Source organism: Anarhichas minor, unplaced genomic scaffold (genome assembly GCF_050575085.1).
Source record: "Anarhichas minor isolate MPS153535 unplaced genomic scaffold, ASM5057508v1 ptg000018l, whole genome shotgun sequence".
Taxonomy (NCBI): Eukaryota; Metazoa; Chordata; class Actinopteri; order Perciformes; family Anarhichadidae; genus Anarhichas; species Anarhichas minor.
The window spans coordinates 13,941,764-13,960,253 of NW_027466464.1; the positions used below are offsets into that span (position 1 = coordinate 13,941,764).

The 18,490-nt window shown below is 44.2% G+C and overlaps 3 protein-coding genes across 3 annotated transcripts; 2 read left to right on the plus strand and 1 right to left on the minus strand.

Annotated features, from left to right (window-relative positions):
- The first annotated feature begins 781 nt into the window (after positions 1-781).
- LOC142952847 (protein NLRC3-like) lies at positions 782-8,134 on the plus strand. Its single transcript, XM_076094832.1, has 8 exons — positions 782-932; positions 2,877-2,955; positions 3,111-3,339; positions 3,503-5,306; positions 5,646-5,819; positions 6,366-6,539; positions 6,800-6,990; positions 7,130-8,134. The coding sequence occupies exons 1-8, from the start codon at positions 871-873 to the stop codon at positions 7,672-7,674; spliced, it is 3,258 nt and encodes a 1,085-aa protein (XP_075950947.1). The 5' UTR covers positions 782-870; the 3' UTR covers positions 7,675-8,134.
- A 3,202-nt stretch (positions 8,135-11,336) lies between these two features.
- LOC142952856 (H(+)/Cl(-) exchange transporter 4-like) lies at positions 11,337-13,840 on the plus strand. Its single transcript, XM_076094841.1, has 6 exons — positions 11,337-11,516; positions 12,069-12,223; positions 12,306-12,405; positions 12,497-12,684; positions 12,791-12,913; positions 12,985-13,840. The coding sequence occupies exons 1-6, from the start codon at positions 11,489-11,491 to the stop codon at positions 13,129-13,131; spliced, it is 741 nt and encodes a 246-aa protein (XP_075950956.1). The 5' UTR covers positions 11,337-11,488; the 3' UTR covers positions 13,132-13,840.
- Positions 13,769-14,699, minus strand: LOC142952857 (bifunctional epoxide hydrolase 2-like). Its single transcript, XM_076094842.1, has 3 exons — positions 14,524-14,699; positions 14,344-14,424; positions 13,769-14,254 (listed from the first exon to the last, which is right to left on the minus strand). Exons 1-3 carry the CDS (start codon positions 14,566-14,568, stop codon positions 14,108-14,110), a joined length of 273 nt encoding a protein of 90 aa, XP_075950957.1. The 5' UTR covers positions 14,569-14,699; the 3' UTR covers positions 13,769-14,107.
- Positions 14,700-18,490: the final 3,791 nt, after the last annotated feature.

The following is an 18,490-nucleotide window of genomic DNA, read 5'->3' on the forward strand; positions in this document are numbered from 1 at the left end:
CACCAGGGGGCGACTCCTCTGGTTGTATAGAAGTCTATGAGAAAATGACTCTACTTCTCTCTTGATTTATTACCTCAGTAAACATGAGTTTATGGTCTCAATCTCTAGTTTCAAGTCTTCTTCAATACAGCATGATGTTCATTTAGTAAATTATGGTCCATTTAGAGTCAAACAGACCATAAAGCAGGGGATGCTTTAGGGCGGGGCTACACGGTGATTGACAGGTCTCTAATAGACCATAAAGCAGGGGATGCTTTAGGGGCAGGGCTACACGGTGATTGACAGGTCTCTTATAGACCATAAAGCAGGGGATGCTTTAGGGCGGGGCTACACAGTGATTGACAGGTCTCTAATAGACCATAAAGCAGGGGATGCTTTAGGGGCAGGGCTACACGGTGATTGACAGGTCTCTAATAGACCATAAAGCAGGGGATGCTTTAGGGCGGGGCTACACAGTGATTGACAGGTATCTACCAGAGACGTATACGGTGTCTCTACGTCATGACGACTACGTCCAGACTACGGGACCTTTTTGAATCCAAGGCTCTGGTTCCAAACCTCCCTGGTGGTGTGGAACTAAATAATAGCATGAGAACACTAGTTGGGTAGATAAAAGGGACGAAGAGCCACCGCAAAAACTTTAATATCGTGGCACTCGTTCTCCCAGAAAGATGATGAATGATAGAACAGAAATCTTTCAGTGTGAAGAGCTTCAGACTTTTATCTTCTTGTTGATAGCTTCTAGTCTTCCAGCAGCTTCTGTAGCTGAAGATTTAATAAGTGGATCTCCTTCTCTGGTGGTCTTCCTCTCTGTCTAGCAGGAACCTCCTGGAACTGGACTCTGATCAACCTGAACCCAGCTGTGTGTCCATGAAGAGTGACAGGTCCAAGGGGCAGCCGCTGTGGTTCAGAAACAGTCGCCAAACGCCCAGGTAATTAATCATCCAGGGAACCAGTGGAACGTTCATAAAAGCCTCTATTCTCACCTGATTTATATTAAAAATGCTGCTTTTATTTTCTCGACCGATTGGTAACAGAAACTCCTTCCTGTTTCTAAAGCATCTAAAAACTAATTCGTGATTGCATTGTTTTCTGAGCCGCTAAACTAAGTTGTAGGCTCCTTCAAACTGGGTTGTTTGCCACCTGCTGCTCTTTAAAGTAAAAGGATGCTCGCCTCGAAGTTAGCTACAACTTTGGATCGGCCAGCCATGTAGCGTTTACCCCGGAGGAAATGTCAAAAAGCACCAGGTTCACACCTGCATTCTCTCTAGTGTCCACCAGGGGGCGACTCCTCTGGTTGTATAGAAGTCTATGAGAAAATGACTCTCCTTCTCTCTTGATTTATTACCTCAGTAAACATTGTAAACATGAGTTTATGGTCTCAATCTCTAGTTTCAAGTCTTCTTCAACACAGCATGATGTTCATTTAGTACATTATGGTCCATTTAGAGTCAAACAGACCATAAAGCAGGGGATGCTTTAGGGCGGGGCTACACGGTGATTGACAGGTCTCTACCAGAGACATATACGGCGTCTCTACGTCATGACGACTACGTCCAAATATGGTCACTTCCTGTTCACTGGTTGCAAAAAAAACAAGTTGGCAACGGCGAAATAGCCAAACTTGAGGCTTCAAAACATCAGTCCACAAACCAATGAGGATCGTCACCATGACTACGTCCACTTCTTATATACAGTCTGGAGTCGTTCCTCTTCTTGGGTACCGGGACCTTTTTGAGTCCGAGGCTCTGGTTCCAAACCTCCCTGGTGGTGTGGGACTAAATAATAGCATGAGAACACTAGCTGGGTAGATAAAAGGGACGAAGAGCCACCGCTAAAACTTTAATATCGTGACACTCGTTCTCCCAGAAAGATGAATAATGGAGCAGAAATCTGATTGACGAAAGATCCGGGTATTTTCCTCTGAAATCTTGACTCGTAAGTCCACTTTCATAGGAATGAACGGAGCGCTGCCTCCGAACTCTGTATCCAGTTCCCTTAATACATCAATGGGCACATAAGCCAGGGGACAATTGCAGGGATATATCCTCCTGATGTTGTGAAGAATTTGCAGTAGTGGGTTGTCACAGAGATGTTGTCAGGGAAAGACAGCTGGTCAGCGGTGATGGACAAGAGATGTCTTCCCTGGAAGGAAGAGCAGCTCGGTCTTGTAAAAGTTTAGCTCGCGGGTAAAAGACGGGATAAGTTTAGTGTCATCTGCATAGCTGTGGTAGGACAAGCCATGCGAGTGTATAAAAAACCAAGTGACTTAGGGTAAAGAGAAAAGATGAGGGGACCCAGAACGAAACCCCGAGGGACTCAAATAATGAGGCTACAAGGTTCAGATGCAGATTCTCTCCAACGTATCCTGTTCGTGTGACCTTTGAGGTAGAATGTGAACAAGGAGAGAGCAGAGCTTGAGTTCTTGGAGGGTGGGGAGGAGGATCTGGTGGTTCACTGTGTCAACAACGCTGAAAGGTCCAGCAGGATGACGGCCGAGGGGAGTGGGAAGGCTGATCCAGCAATGTGGGGTTCCTCTGTGACGGCAAGGACGGCGGTCTCGGTTGAGTAGCCTGAATGAAACCAGACTGGTGTTGGTCAAGAAGCTTGTTCTGGTTGAGGTACGCATTGGCCTATAATTCTTTACATCGGAAGAGTTGCTTTCTTTAAAATAGGGTTTGGTCTGTTATGTCTTTTTAACCCTGGTTTGGTGCAGTGTTTTAAGGTGTTTTTACACACGGAACTGCAAAGAAATGCAGCCGGGACAGTGGGATCAGCAGTACGATCAAGACTTTACTGTCTGGAGGAACCATCTTTGTGTTGGTCTCTGTGTCGACAGATACAATGTGAGCTGATTCTTCATGATTCCTCCACAGAGAGGACCAGGAGAGCTCAGAGGTTCCCAGAGGTCCGTCTGCCCAGCAGCATCAAACACACCTGGACTCCATATTTATGGTCTGTACATGTACAACTACTTTTACATCCATTGTGTTCACAATCATCTCCATGCTGCACTTTGTAGACCAATGGATTGTCAGTCTGTCCAACATGGATCTGATGTTTGCTTCCATGGTTTTAGTTTGTGTCATTCATAGAATATTCTGTTCCAGCTGCTGGAGGAGAACATCGTCACTTTTGTGAAGAACGAGCTGAAGAAGATCCAGAAGGTTGTGAGTTCAGATTACCCAGAATGCTTAGAGAATCAGAGGGAGGATGAGGAGGTGTTGGATGGTGAGGATGAAGAGCAGAGGAGGAGCAGCAGAAAGGCTTTTGTGAAGATCACACTGCACTTCCTGAGGAGAATGAAGCAGGAGGAGCTGGCTGACTGTCTGCAGAGCAGTAAGAGGATTTCTCTAAAGATTTAACATGCTGGATAAATGGGACGTTTACTAATGTCTGAAGAGATGGACCAACATATATTCATCGACTCATTCTTTGAGGAAATGACATGTTGAAATCTATTCTTTGACTCATTGATCTTCTTTGTTGTGTGTTCATTCAGGACTTCCTGCTGCAGTTTGTCAGCGTGAACTCAAATCTAACCTGAAGAAGAAGTTCCAGTGTGTGTTTGAGGGGATCGCTAAAGCAGGAAACCCAACCCTTCTGAATCAGATCTACACAGAGCTCTACATCACAGAGGGAGGGACTGCAGGGGTCAATGATGAACATGAGGTCAGACACATTGAAACAGCATCCAGGAAACCACACAGACCAGAAAAAACCATCAGACAAGAAGACCTCTTTAAAGCCTCACCTGGAAGAGAGGAACCAATCAGAACAGTGATGACAAAGGGAGTGGCTGGCGTTGGGAAAACAGTCTTAACACAGAAGTTCACTCTGGACTGGGCTGAAGACAAAGACCACCAGGACATACAGTTCACATTTCCATTCACTTTCAGAGAGCTGAATGTGTTGAAAGAGAAGAAGTTCAGCTTGGTGGAACTTGTTCATCGATTCTTCAGTGAAACCAAAGAAGCAGGAGTCTGCAGGTTTGAAGAGTTCCTGGTTTTGTTCATCTTTGACGGTCTGGATGAGTGTCGACTTCCTCTGGACTTCTACAACAATGAGGTCCTGACTGATGTTACAGAGTCCACCTCAGTGGATGTGCTGCTGACAAACCTCTTCAGGGGGAAACTGCTTCCCTCTGCTCGACTCTGGATAACCACACGACCTGCAGCAGCCAATCAGATCCCTCCTGAGTGTGTTGACATGGTGACAGAGGTCAGAGGGTTCACCGGCCCACAGAAGGAGGAGTACTTCAGGAAGAGATTCAGAGATGAGGAGCAGGCCAGCAGGATCATCTCCCACATCAAGACCTCACGAAGCCTCCACATCATGTGCCACATCCCAGTCTTCTGCTGGATCACTGCTACAGTTCTGGAGGATGTGTTGAAGACCAGAGAGGGAGGAGAGCTGCCCAAGACCCTGACTGAGATGTACATCCACTTCCTGGTGTTTCAGTCCAAACTGAAGAAGGTCAAGTATGATGGAGGAGCTGAGACAGATCCACACTGGAGTCCAGAGAGCAGGAAGATGACCGAGTCTCTGGGAAAACTGGCTTTTGATCAGCTGCAGAAAGGGAACCTGATCTTCTATGAATCCGACCTGACAGAGTGTGGCATCGACATCAGAGAAGCCTCAGTGTACTCAGGAGTGTTCACACAGATCTTTAGAGAGGAGAGAGGACTGTACCAGGACAAGGTCTTCTGCTTCGTCCATCTGAGTGTTCAGGAGTTTCTGGCTGCTCTTCATGTCCATCTGACCTTCATCAACTCTGGTGTCAATCTGCTGTCAGAAGAACAAAGAACCTCCCGTAGGTCTGAAGTCTTTAGAGACAAACCTGAACTAACACATCTCTACCTGAGTGCTGTGGACAAGGCCTTACAGAGTCCAAATGGACACCTGGACTTGTTCCTCCGCTTCCTCCTGGGTCTTTCTCTGGAGACCAATCAGACTCTCCTACGAGGTCTGCTGACACCGACAGGAAGTAGCTCACTGACCAATCAGAGAACAGTCCAGTACATCAAGGAGAAGATCAGTGAGAATGTGTCTCCAGAGAAAAGCATCAATCTGTTCCACTGTCTGAATGAACTGAATGCTGGTTCTCTAGTGGAGGATATCCAACAGTCCCTGAGGTCAGGACGTCTCTCCAGAGATAAACTGTCTCCTGCTCAGTGGTCAGCTCTGGGCTTCATCTTACTGTCATCAGAAAAAGATCTGGACGTGTTTGACCTGAAGAAATACTCTGCTTCTGAGGATGCTCTTCTGAGGCTGCTGCCAGTGGTCAAAGTCTCCAACAAAGCTCTGTAAGTAGGCTTTAATAATCAATAAAAGCTATATTTTTTAAAAATTGTATTATATTATATTTATCCCGTTAAGGGGGAAAATGTATAAAAACATTCAGACAAGACAAGAAAAATGTGCTTAGTTAAAGTGACATGTTATTGACTATATTTGTTTCAGCGCAGCACTGTCTGTGAGCTGGGTGGGGTGGTGGGTGGGGGGTGATGGAGGAAACCGCTCTGGGGAAGAAGCTGTTCCTCAGCCTGTTAGTCCGGGTTTTGATGGTCCTGTCTCTCCTTCCTGATGGTAGTAGAACAAACGGAGAGTGATAACGTATTACTTGTTTTCTGTTGCTTCTTCAGACTGAGTGGCTGTAACCTCTCAGAGAGAAGCTGTGAAGCTCTGTCCTCAGTCATCTGCTCCCAGTCCTCTAGTCTGAGAGAGATGGACCTGAGTAACAACAACCTGCAGGATTCAGGAGTGAAGCTGCTGTCTGCTGGACTGGAGAGTACACACTGTGAACTGGAGACTCTCAGGTCAGATCATGTTACGCTTTGTCTCAAATGATTTGAGACATCTCTTAACTTTAGAGGGTAACTTGGACCTTTGTCCTTGTGTCTAAGTGACTAATGGGTACAAGTTGGTCCAGTATTGAGGGAGGACGCTGAAGACGAGAGACGCTAAACGGTCTGCAATGTAATCGTTCGGGCAACTCCTCAACGTCACCGTAGGTCCACGAAAAGAGCTTGTTGTTGCCACAGACAGGCTCAGATTGTTGTTATAAGTAACTGACATATTCAGCTACACTTTATGTACTCCATCACAACTAAATCTGACAAAAACTGTGTCCAATGGTACTCCTTTCTCCAACTTTGGCAACAAGTCACATGAAACATTAAACGGAATGAGAAAGGTAAGAACGTTTTACTTCGTCGCGTTCTCCTCAATACTTGACCAATTTCAGGAACTGTTGTCCCCGTTAGTCACTCAAGACACTATAACATGGAAAAAAAATAGGAATCAGGTTGAAAAATGCAGCTGCTTAGCAAACATTTTAACATAGATGTAATTATTTCCTTCAGTCTGAGACACTGCAACCTCTCAGAGAGAAGCTGTGAAGCTCTGTCCTCAGTCCTCAGCTCCCAGTCCTCTAGTCTGAGAGACCTGGACCTGAGTAACAACGACCTGCAGGATTCAGGAGTGAAGCTGCTGTCTGCTGGACTGGAGAGTACACACTGTGAACTGGAGACTCTGAGGTCAGGATTAATTCACCCATTCAACTGTTATATTACTATCATATTAGATGACTATTTCAAATCAGATTTACATAAGATGATAAACTGCAGACCTACGTAGGAATGTGTCAAAGGACCTTTAACTAAACGTTAGCTTCTAGACTCAGAATTACCTTCCAGCAGGATGTTCCAGGTTGATCCTAAACTTGTATCTGAACTAAAGATGTACCAGAACGTACCGCCACATGTTCACAGAGGGTTCTTCTGTATGTGGTTTGCAGGCTGTCAGGCTGTCTGGTCACAGAGGAAGGCTGTGTTTCTCTGGACTCAGCTCTGAGATCCAACCCCTCCCATCTGAGACAGCTGGACCTGAGCTACAATGGTCCAGGACTGAGGCTGCTGTCTGACCTCCATACTCCCATCAGGGTGGAGCCTGCTGGAGACCGATGGTTGAGACCAGGTCTGAGGAAATGTAAGTGTTTATTTAGATTGATCCATGAAAACAAAGCATCTTCAAACTGTGACATCACTCATTCACATCTCTGATGTCATCATCAAACAGATGATAGATTAATAACTGCAGCTGTATTGTGTCTTGTTCTCTCCATCAGATTCCTGTGAACTCACACTCGACACAAACACAGTGAACAGAAACCTCAAACTGTCTGACAACAACAGGAAGGTGACACTTGTGGAGGATCAGTCATATCCTGATCATCCAGACAGGTTTGATGTCTTTCATCAGCTGCTGTGTACAACTGGTCTGACTGGTCACTGTTACTGGGAGGTCGAGTGGAGAGGAAGAGTTTATATATCAGTGAGTTACAGAGGAATCAGAAGGAAAGGAAACAGTGATTACTGTTGGTTTGGATGGAATGATCAGTCCTGGAGTCTGTGGTGCTCTGATGATGGTTACTCTGTCTGGCACAATAAGACAGATACACCCATCTCCTTCTCCTCCTCCTCCTCCTTCTCCTCCTCCTCCTCCTCTGGTAGAGTAGCAGTGTATGTGGACTGTCCTGCTGGCTCTCTGTCCTTCTACAGAGTCTCCTCAGACACATTGATCCACCTCCACACCTTCAACACCACATTCACTGAACCTCTGTATCCTGGCTTTGGGTTCTCGTTCAGTTCCGGTTCCTCAGTGTCTCTGTAGGTCTGTGGGTGTCTGAACCATCATAACATGCGGTGAAATGTTAATAATCTAACAAAGATGAGTTAATAAGTCTGCTCACACTAATAATGCTCGTGATCAGTTTCTTCCTGAGCTCTTTGTGACATTAAAGAACATAAATATGAAGATCAGAAGCAGTTCAGTGCTGCATCATCTTCTGTTGAAGGAGTTCTTCATGTGGAACTGTGTACTCGTGTACTTTGAGTTCACAGAAACTTTCTCTGTGCAATGAACCAGTTGTTGAGCAGATCACAGTGACTCTAATCTGTCTGTTATTATAATACATGTGTTCATCACATGATTCATATTGATTGAAATGATCAGTACTTCACATTGTAAACGTGTACTTCTACTGCTTTAAAGATGGAAGCTGTATTTCATGAAGTACCTTCTGTTTTTGTATTGGATTATGGTTTTGGTCTCAATAAAAGTACTAAATTGGTGTATTTGTGTATTTGTTGTCTTCCTCAGAACTACTGCGATGATTAAAGAACCAGTTAAGATTTATGAATATGATGAATATCTGATAACATGAATATGTATTTAATGAATGTACCCAATGAACCAGTACACCAGTACTACACCTCAGAGGTACATGTAGTACTTTATACTGTACTACACCTCAGAGGCACATGTAGTACTTTATACTGTACTACATCTCAGAGGTACATATTGTACTTTATACTGTACTACATCTCAGAGGTACATGTAGTACTTTATACTGTACTACACCTCAGAGGTACATGTAGTACTTTATACTGTACTACATCTCAGAGGTACATGTTGTACTTTATACTGTACTACATCTCAGAGGTACATGTAGTACTTTATACTGTACTACATCTCAGAGGTACATGTTGTACTTTATACTGTACTACATCTCAGAGGTACATGTAGTACTTTATACTGTACTACATCTCAGAGGTACATGTTGTACTTTATACTGTACTACATCTCAGAGGTACATATTGTACTTTATACTGTACTACATCTCAGAGGTACATGTAGTACTTTATACTGTATTACACCTCAGAGGTACATGTAGTACTTTATACTGTACTACATCTCAGAGGTACATGTTGTACTTTATACTGTACTACATCTCAGAGGTACATGTAGTACTTTATACTGTACTACATCTCAGAGGTACATGTTGTACTTTATACTGTACTACATCTCAGAGGTATATAATGTACTTTATACTGTACTACACCTTAGAGGTACATGTTGTACTTTATACTGTACTACACCTCAGAGGTACATGTACTTTATACTGTACTACACCTCAGAGGTACATGTAGTACTTTATACTGTACTACACCTCAGAGGTACATGTACTTTATACTGTACTACACCTCAGAGGTACATGTTGTACTTTATACTGTACTACACCTCAGAGGTACATGTAGTACTTTATACTGTACTACACCTCAGAGGTACATGTACTTTATACTGTACTACACCTCAGAGGTACATGTAGTACTTTATACTGTACTACACCTCAGAGATACATGTTGTACTTTATACTGTACTACACCTCAGAGGTACATGTACTTTATACTGTACTACACCTCAGAGGTACATGTAGTACTTTATACTGTACTACACCTCAGAGGTACATGTTGTACTTTATACTGTACTACACCTCAGAGGTACATGTAGTACTTTATACTGTACTACACCTCAGAGATACATGTTGTACTTTATACTGTACTACACCTCAGAGGTACATGTAGTACTTTATACTGTACTACACCTCAGAGGTACATGTTGTACTTTATACTGTACTACACCTCAGAGGTACATGTAGTACTTTATACTGTACTACACCTCAGAGGTACATGTTGTACTTTATACTGTACTACACCTCAGAGGTACATGTACTTTATACTGTACTACATCTCAGAGGTACATGTACTTTATACTGTACTACACCTCAGAGGTACATGTACTTTATACTGTACTACATCTCAGAGGTACATGTAGTACTTTATACTGTACTACATCTCAGAGGTACATATAGTACTTTATACTGCACTACACCTCAGAGGTACATGTAGTACTTTATACTGTACTACACCTCAGAGGTACATGTACTTTATACTGTACTACACCTCAGAGGTACATGTAGTACTTTATACTGTACTACACCTCAGAGGTACATGTTGTACTTTATACTGTACTACACCTCAGAGGTACATGTAGTACTTTATACTGTACTACACCTCAGAGGTACATGTTGTACTTTATACTGTACTACACCTCAGAGGTACATGTTGTACTTTATACTGTACTACACCTCAGAGGTACATGTAGTACTTTATACTGTACTACACCTCAGAGGTACATGTTGTACTTTATACTGTACTACACCTCAGAGGTACATGTACTTTATACTGTACTACATCTCAGAGGTACATGTTGTACTTTATACTGTACTACATCTCAGAGGTACATGTAGTACTTTATACTGTACTACATCTCAGAGGTACATGTTGTACTTTATACTGTACTACATCTCAGAGGTACATGTTGTACTTTATACTGTACTACATCTCAGAGGTACATGTTGTACTTTATACTGTACTACATCTCAGAGGTACATGTAGTACTTTATACTGTACTACATCTCAGAGGTACATATAGTACTTTATACTGCACTACATCTCAGAGGTACATATAGTACTTTATACTATACTACATCTCAGAGGTACATGTTGTACTTTATACTGTACGACATCTCAGAGGTACATATAGTACTTTATACTGCACTACATCTCAGAGGTACATATTGTACTTTATACTGTACTACACCTCAGAGGTACATGCAGTACTTTATAGTGTACTACATCTCAGAGGTACATATAGTACTTTATACTGCACTACATCTCAGAGGTACATATAGTACTTTATACTATACTACATCTCAGAGGTACATGTTGTACTTTATACTGTACTACACCTCAGAGGTACATGTTGTACTTTATACTGTACTACATCTCAGAGGTACATGTTGTACTTTATACTGTACTACACCTCAGAGGTACATGTTGTACTTTATACTGTACTACATCTCAGAGGTACATATTGTACTTTTTAGTAAAAAGTACAATCGTACATCTGTCAAAACATTATATAAAATGGTTTTATATAATATCTGTAAACAGATGTTCAGGCAGCAGCTGTATTTGTCTCCAGTGTTTCTCCACAGAGAGGTGGATCAGAGGAGACCCTGAAGAAGACCACATCCCTGAGAGGAAGAGGAGGGAGGAGGAAGTCTGGCTGGTTCCAGGTCCAGTAAAGTCACCTCTGAATAAACTCATCCTCTCCCAGTTCACCAGATTAAATCAGCCTCAAGCACCATGTTCATGTCCCACATCAGACATGAGTTCTACCTCCAGAGAGCCTCTCCATATCCCAGTACTTTAGTACTTCTTTATTCTGATACTTTATACTTATATTCTCTCTTTACTTGTAACAGAGTATTTCTACATTGTGGTATTTGTACTTATACTTTAGTAAATGATCTGAGTAGTTCTTCTACCTCTGTCCATCACACCATCTTTACAATAGACGATCTACAACGTGAGCGTGAGGCTGAACAGGTGCATTGTGGGAAACGTGAGCGTGAGGCTGAGCAGGTGCATTGTGGGAAACGCTGTCTATGACGCCGTCTGTTTATTTCTTGACGTTTAACGCCTCTTTTCTCTGTATATTTAAGCTAAAATGTGAAACGTAGCCGACATTAAACACGGTACTGATTCAAAGGACACATTCTCCACCTGTAGTCGTCAGGATGGACTGTAACATGGAGCCTGGTGACGGTAAGAAGACGACTTTATGGAGCTAACTGACGGATATAGCGTTAGCTTTACATGCTAACACAGCTAGCCGTGTCTGCAGCGTTCAGCTGTGTCTTCTTCTGCAGCTGTTGTGTTGTTCATGAACCGTGAGACTGTTTAAAGCTGCTGTTCAGCATCAGTGTCACGCTGCAGAGTTGTGCTCCGACGGTGGCTTCCATTGTTATTTATTATTTAATTACAAGAAACATAAACAACAACAAGAGGACGACAAGAGCAGTGATACAGGCCAGCTACCATCATGTAGTGTGTGTGTGTGTGTGTGTGTGTGTGTGTGAGATTAATAACTATTGAATTATTGCTTTTCTTTCAGTTAATGCTGAACGTTTCTAGCTGCAGCTCCTTCAGAACGTTTCTCTGTTTTTAGACTGTTGGCTGGAACAACAAATACATTTCTTTGATATTTCATTGACTGATGAAGAGAGTAAATATAAAAGTGTGTTCATCACGAGGTACACGCTGTGCAGCAGCAGATATTAAAGTGGAAGGTAACGATGAACACTTCCTCTCTGCCAGGCGGCAGCAGTGCCACGCCCACAGAGGAGATGAACGGAGCTGGAAACTTGATGGATTTCCTGGACGAGCCTTTTCCTGACGTGGGCACGTATGAAGACTTCCACACCATCGACTGGCTGAGGGAGAAGTCCAGAGACACGGACCGCCACCGCAAGGTGTGACCAGGTTCTCCACATACCCTCGTGTATACGTAGGAGTATTCATCAGCTGTAAGTACTCTGTGTGCTCGTCTACCAGATCACCAGTAAGAGTAAAGAGTCCTTCTGGGAGCTGATCAAGAGCCTGCTGGACGCCTGGTCGGGATGGGTGGTGATGCTGCTCATCGGCCTGCTCTCAGGTCAGTCAGGAGGGACCAGGACGCGGAACGTTCCCCAACAGATCCCTCTCAAAACATCACGTCTCACTGGGGAACGTTGTGTCTTCTGCAGGCACGCTGGCCGGAGTGATCGACCTGGCGGTGGACTGGATGACCGACCTGAAGGAAGGCGTGTGTCTGACGGCCTTCTATTACAGCCACGAGCAGCGCTGCCGGACGTCCAACGAGACGACTTTGGACGACCGGGACGAGTGTCCTCAGTGGCAGAAATGGGCCGAGCTGATGACGGGCCACGCCGAGGTCAGACCACGGGAACACGAGGAAGCACACGTTTGTAGAGAAGTCTCACTGTGGAGCAGCGTTTGACGGGCGGAGAGAGGATCGATGTGTGTTTGGTCTCTTTCAGGGAGCGGGGGCGTACGTGTTGAACTACTTCCTGTACGTTCTGTGGGCGCTGCTGTTCTCCTTCCTGGCGGTGTCGCTGGTGCGAGTGTTCGCTCCGTACGCCTGCGGTTCAGGAATCCCAGAGGTGAGAGAAGCGCTGACGACGGGTCACGCAGCTCTCCGACAGGCTCCAACAGTTGTGTGTTTGTTTTGCAGATCGAGACGATCCTCAGCGGCTTCATCATCCGGGGCTACTTGGGGAAATGGACCCTGCTGATCAAGACGGTCACCCTGGTTCTGGCGGTGTCGTCGGGCCTCAGCCAGAGGGCCCTCTTATATCTAACATTTATATCTAACATTTAACAAACTTGTTTAACTTAAAGCGTAGTTCAAATGTTGACTTTAAAGAGAAGCCAGATGAGCATCATTGAGGCTGTTTGTGTTTCAGATGGAGAGGATCTACGAGCACATCATGCCGGCCTGGAAGAAGCTGTTTAAGGAGAAGAAGCTGTGAACACTTCTCCTTGTGACCACAGGAGGGCGACACTGTGCAGGAGTTCAAGAAGACGGTTATGAGATGAAGAGATCATATTTGGGTTTTTTTCTTGAAATATTGTCTAATATTACAGACATTTCATCGAAATGTCTACTTTGACTTTTTATTATATTTATTCCACGATTGTTCAGCATGAAGTCATAACATTTTGAAATATTAAAGTCATTTTTTAGAGAAAAGTTCATAATATTTACATGAACATTTAAGTCTCAAGATAAACTCTATAATATAAAATATTTTTCCTCAAAATATTTAGACTCTGTCCGTGTGCTGCATATTTAATCAACGTGTCTTTAACCAAAGATAAATGCTACATAATGCTAAGCTAATAAACAGAAGCTACAGCTCACCATCAAACGCTTCATGACGTCGTTGTTTCAGTAGAAGTTCACACAAACCTTCATCTTTGTTTGCAGACCGATGGAATGTCTCCAGAATCAAACAAAGAGTTTAACAGAGTTTTATTGTCACAGTTGTCAAATCTCCACTTTACAAATAAAGTGATCTTGGAGCCGTGTTCTGTGTTTCTCTCATTTAGTTTGTCAGAATCCACCATGTGAGTCCTTCTGGTCCGTGTCTCGTGTGTTCATGTCGTCTCCTCCACATCTAAACATCTGAAGTTCATATCTGACTTATTGATGATTCTTTCCTTTAAAGATCACATGAATGGTTCATTTGTCTGATCGACAGTCTAAAGCAGCTCAACGTAGCATTCACAATGATTTATGTTCTTTCTGATATGTTTATGACTTCATATCATCATGGTGTCTGGCTCCGCCCCCCTCACAGTTTGGGGGCCACGTTGAGGCCTCCGGCCTCCTTCAGGGCTCCTTTGAGCCATGAGATCAGGATGCTGTTGGTCTCCTCCGGCCTCTCCATCTGAGTCCAGTGTCCACACTCCTCCAGGTGGGCTCTGCTCAGGTTCAGCATCTGCAGTCATTTACAATAATCCATATTTAATATAATCTACCATCACAACGGTGGGATTAGTAGTTCTTTGGGGGGTTTGTTTTGCTCACCTTGTCCTCCATTCCTTTGGAGAAGGCCGGCAGCAGCACCTGGTCTTTACCGGCCGTCACCATCAGAGTCGGCATCAGCAGCTGACACACACACACACACACACACACACACGTGTATTTATATGTACATGTATTCATATATGTATTGCCTGTGTGTGTGTGTGTGTGTGTGAGACGAACCTTCTCAGCGGGACGAGAACACATCCACCTCCAGTTGGCCTCCATGTTCCGGTACCAGTTCAACGGCCTCCTGTGGAGCAGAGCAGCAGAAGGACTCGCTGTGAAGACACGTGAAGGTCTCTGCACCACAACTCTCACACCGAGTCCCTTTGTGGGACAACATGTCCACGACAACTCTCACACCGAGTCCCTTTGTGGGACAACATGTCCACGACAACTCTCACACCGAGTCCCTTTGTGGGACAACATGTCCACGACAACTCTCACACCGAGTCCCTTTGTGGGACAACATGTCCACGACAACACTTCATCTTTGAGGACTTTGAGGTTGAGGACTTGATCATCACAGCTTGAGCCACAACACAGAGAGCAGCGCGGGGACGAGCTTCGGGGAGCTTCGGCGATAATTCTGCGGCCACACAAGACACAACTGGGACCCAAGGACGGCCACTACTACAAAGCTTGAGAAGCGCAAAACGTTGTGAAAAGGTGATGAATGCGATCAGAGACTATTTCCCTCTCCTGCTTGTTGTTGTGGCGGTGGTGACGGACATGGTCGCTAACGATTGTAGCATGTCAGCTACAATCAGGCTGTACCCGGGCCCCAGCGGCAGCGTGCCAGCCACCACTGGGTTGGTCCCAGGCCCCAGCAGCAGACGACGACGACGACAGCGACAACAACAGGAGCAGCTAACACCATCAGTGCCGGGTCTGTTAGCGGCGGCTCGTCCGCAGCCTGGATCCACTGTAAGTCGGCATACACAACTCCCCTGTGGGAGCTGTCAACGCAGACCATCCCTGACAAAACCCAGGAATCCAGCTCTGAAGAAACTCAGGACAAGAATCTTCAGAACATTGAACCACGCCGAGTTAGTATGGGACCCTGGTTCTAAACCTAGAGGGTTGTTATGTGGTCACTTGAACATCCGTAGCATGGTACCCAAACGTGAGCACATTGAACATCTACTTGACAACTCACATGTAGACATCCTAGGCTTATCTGAAACTTGGCTCTCGAGCTCCTCACCTGAAGCAGCCGTCCTTATACCTGGTTATAATGTGTTTAGGCAGGATAGGACCATGGGGAGGGGTGGGGGGGTCCTACTATATGTTAAAGACACCATCAAATGCAGCCAACTTATATCCCCCAGTGGAGTTAACATTGAGTCTGTTGGCGTGAAAATCTCCTTATCTGCGGAAATGTCTTGTGTCTTAATATGTCTGTACCGCCCACCCTCTGCCAAAAAAGATTTCTATAACCAACTACAAGCCCTCCTAAATCACCATGGAGACCATACTGAAGACATTATAATCGGGGATTTTAATATCAACTGGGATGTGAAGAAAGACAGAAAAATGCTTAAACAAACCATGGATCATTTCAACCTATCCCAGCTGATTGAAAAACCCACCAGGTTAACTAACCACTCCAGAACAAGAATTGATTTGCTGTTTTCAAACAGACCTGAAAGAATTGTAGCCACTCATAACCTTCTCACAGGTCTCTCGGATCACAATGCAATTCTTTTCTCCAGAAAATGAACTAAGTCACGATTCTCCAACTCCTTCTCAAAACCAGTTAATTCTACGCCCTGTTATGAATTCATACCAAAAAACCAGCAACATAACCTAGCGGCAGCCTTACACGAATACAACTGGGCCAAATTACTCTCATGTATGAACCCTGAGAGTGGTGGTGATCTGTTTAACAGGTCAGTCAAAGAGATTATGGCCCCTTTCATCAGTGGAGGGAGAAATAAGGTGAAGAAGGGTAACTCTACCATGGGTGAATGAGGAATGTAGAGTGCTCATGTCTGCTAGAGACATACTGTTGGAACAGTCGCTGAAGACCGGCCTGGGTACCGACAGATTACAATTTACAACGAGCAGAAATAAAGTTACTCAGACGTTACGTAAGGCTAAAGCCAACTTTTTCCTGGAAATCATCGCAAATGCACAAGGTAACGGTAAAATGATCTGGCAAAACATTAACAAATTGGTTGGCCGTAAATGCAAACGGGACAAGGAACTAGAGCTCTCTATAAATAACTTTCTAGTGAGGGATCCCATCACTCTGGCTACTAGTCTAAACCACTTTTTTTTGGAGTCAGTGGATGAGATAGCCAAGCTCTTCTCCTCTCCTGAATGTAGTGAGAGCCCGGTCAACTCTATCCAACCTGTCTTCAAGATCACTGAAATAACTGACTCAGAGGCAGCCAAGCTCATTAGTGGTATGAGAAGCTCCAAAGCCAAGGATGTCTTTGGCTTTAACGCCAACTTCTTTAAAGAACATAAGGACTCCTTGGTCCAACCCGTAACTCATCTGGTTAACCTATCCCTTAAACATGCAGTGGTCCCCTCAGCCTGGAAGGTGGTGGTGGTAACCCCAATCTTCAAGTCTGGGAAAAAATCTGATATGTCTAACTACAGACCAATCTGCATCTTACCGATAATATCAAAAATAGCAGAGAAATTGGTTGCCCAACTTCTTGTAGAGCATCTAAACAAAGACCATCCCCTGTTGTATCCTATGCAGTTTGGTTTTCGTGCCCACCACTCGACTGAGACGGCCCTGTGTGTCCTTATTGAAAAGATCAAGGGTCTGTTGGACAAGAATGCATGTGTCGGTGCTATCTTTTTAGATCTCAAGAGAGCTTTCGACACTGTAGATCACCAAATCCTACTGTCCAGGTTAACCCATTTCAACTTTTCCACCCATGCTCTGAACTGGTTCAAATCATACTTATCCAGCAGGAAACAATCTGTTACTGTAGATGGTGTTAGGTCTCCCTGTCTTGAATGTCCTGTAGGTGTTCCTCAAGGATCGGTCCTTGGGCCGCTTTTATTTTCCCTGTTTATTAACACACTACCCAACTCCTGTCAGAATATACTTACACAGATGTACGCGGATGATGCTGTAATCTTTACATCAGCTAAAAACAACCAAGACGCTTTACGCATCCTCTCATCCGCTATGTCTGATGTCCAAGCTTGGCTCACTAAATCCTGCCTCCTGTTGAATACGAAAAAAACTGTATGTATGATTTTCTCCAAACGTGCCCAAAAAAATAACACACTCGAATATATTTGTAAAGGGAACAGAGCTAGACTTAGTAACCGAGTTCAAGTACCTAGGGGTAACTCTAGACTCCACCCTGACCTTTAAGAGCCATGTCAAAAAGGTAGCGACTCACATCAAATTCAACCTCCTAAATTTCAGGCACATCAGAAACAGCTTGACAGAAAACGCAGCCAGGACATTCCTACGTTCCATGATCGTCGCACATTTAGTGTACTGCCTGACCAGCTGGTCACTCACGTGCACAGCAACACTCAAACCCATAGAATCTCTGTATAAGAGAGCACTCAAAGTCTTTGACAAGAAACCGCGAACCTATCATCACTGCCACATCCTGAACAAACATAAGTTTTTAAGTTTTAACAACCTTATCAGCCTTAAAGAAGCCAGCATCATTTACAAAGTCCTAAATGGTCTGGCACCTCCTCCACTGAACGAGTACATCAAACAGAGACCTGTCTGCGGCCCTGCGACTAGAGTCACCAGAGCCTCCGACAGAGACTGTGTCATCCCACACAGGCGCACCACCTTTGGTCAGACGGTTCTGTCTGTCAAAGGCGGCACCCTCTGGAACACTTCACCATCCTCCGTTAGGGAGTGCCCAAACTTCAGCACTTTTAAAAAGCACATGAAGGGATGGCTGTTGTCCACCCAAACTTGTGCACATAGATAGTTTAACCTGGGTTAGCAGTATTAGTGTCATGGATATGTGATGTACTTATGTTATATGAATGAATGAAACCTTAAATGTGCAAATTAATTAATGCCCTTATGTGCAATATATCTGGGTGCAATACGATGAATATGAAATGTCTTCCTTACACTGATATTTTTTTCTAATTTCTTTTATATATATACATGCGATTCCTTTTTTATCCATTGTTAACT

Coding starts and splice junctions, on each gene's coding strand:
- LOC142952847 (XM_076094832.1), top strand. CDS start 871: ATGAAGAGTGACAGGTCCAAGGGGCAGCCGCTGTGGTTCAGAAACAGT. Junction 933..2,876: donor AACAGTCGCCAAACGCCCAG/GTAATTAATCAT, acceptor ATTCCTCCACAG/AGAGGACCAGGAGAGCTCAG. Junction 5,307..5,645: donor AAAGTCTCCAACAAAGCTCT/GTAAGTAGGCTT, acceptor TTGCTTCTTCAG/ACTGAGTGGCTGTAACCTCT.
- LOC142952856 (XM_076094841.1), top strand. CDS start 11,489: ATGGACTGTAACATGGAGCCTGGTGACG. Junction 12,406..12,496: donor GCTCATCGGCCTGCTCTCAG/GTCAGTCAGGAG, acceptor TGTCTTCTGCAG/GCACGCTGGCCGGAGTGATC. Junction 12,685..12,790: donor TGATGACGGGCCACGCCGAG/GTCAGACCACGG, acceptor GGTCTCTTTCAG/GGAGCGGGGGCGTACGTGTT.
- LOC142952857 (XM_076094842.1), bottom strand. CDS start 14,568: ATGGAGGCCAACTGGAGGTGGATGTGTTCTCGTCCCGCTGAGAAG. Junction 14,425..14,523: donor GTTCTCGTCCCGCTGAGAAG/GTTCGTCTCACA, acceptor TGTGTGTGTCAG/CTGCTGATGCCGACTCTGAT. Junction 14,255..14,343: donor CCAAAGGAATGGAGGACAAG/GTGAGCAAAACA, acceptor AAATGACTGCAG/ATGCTGAACCTGAGCAGAGC.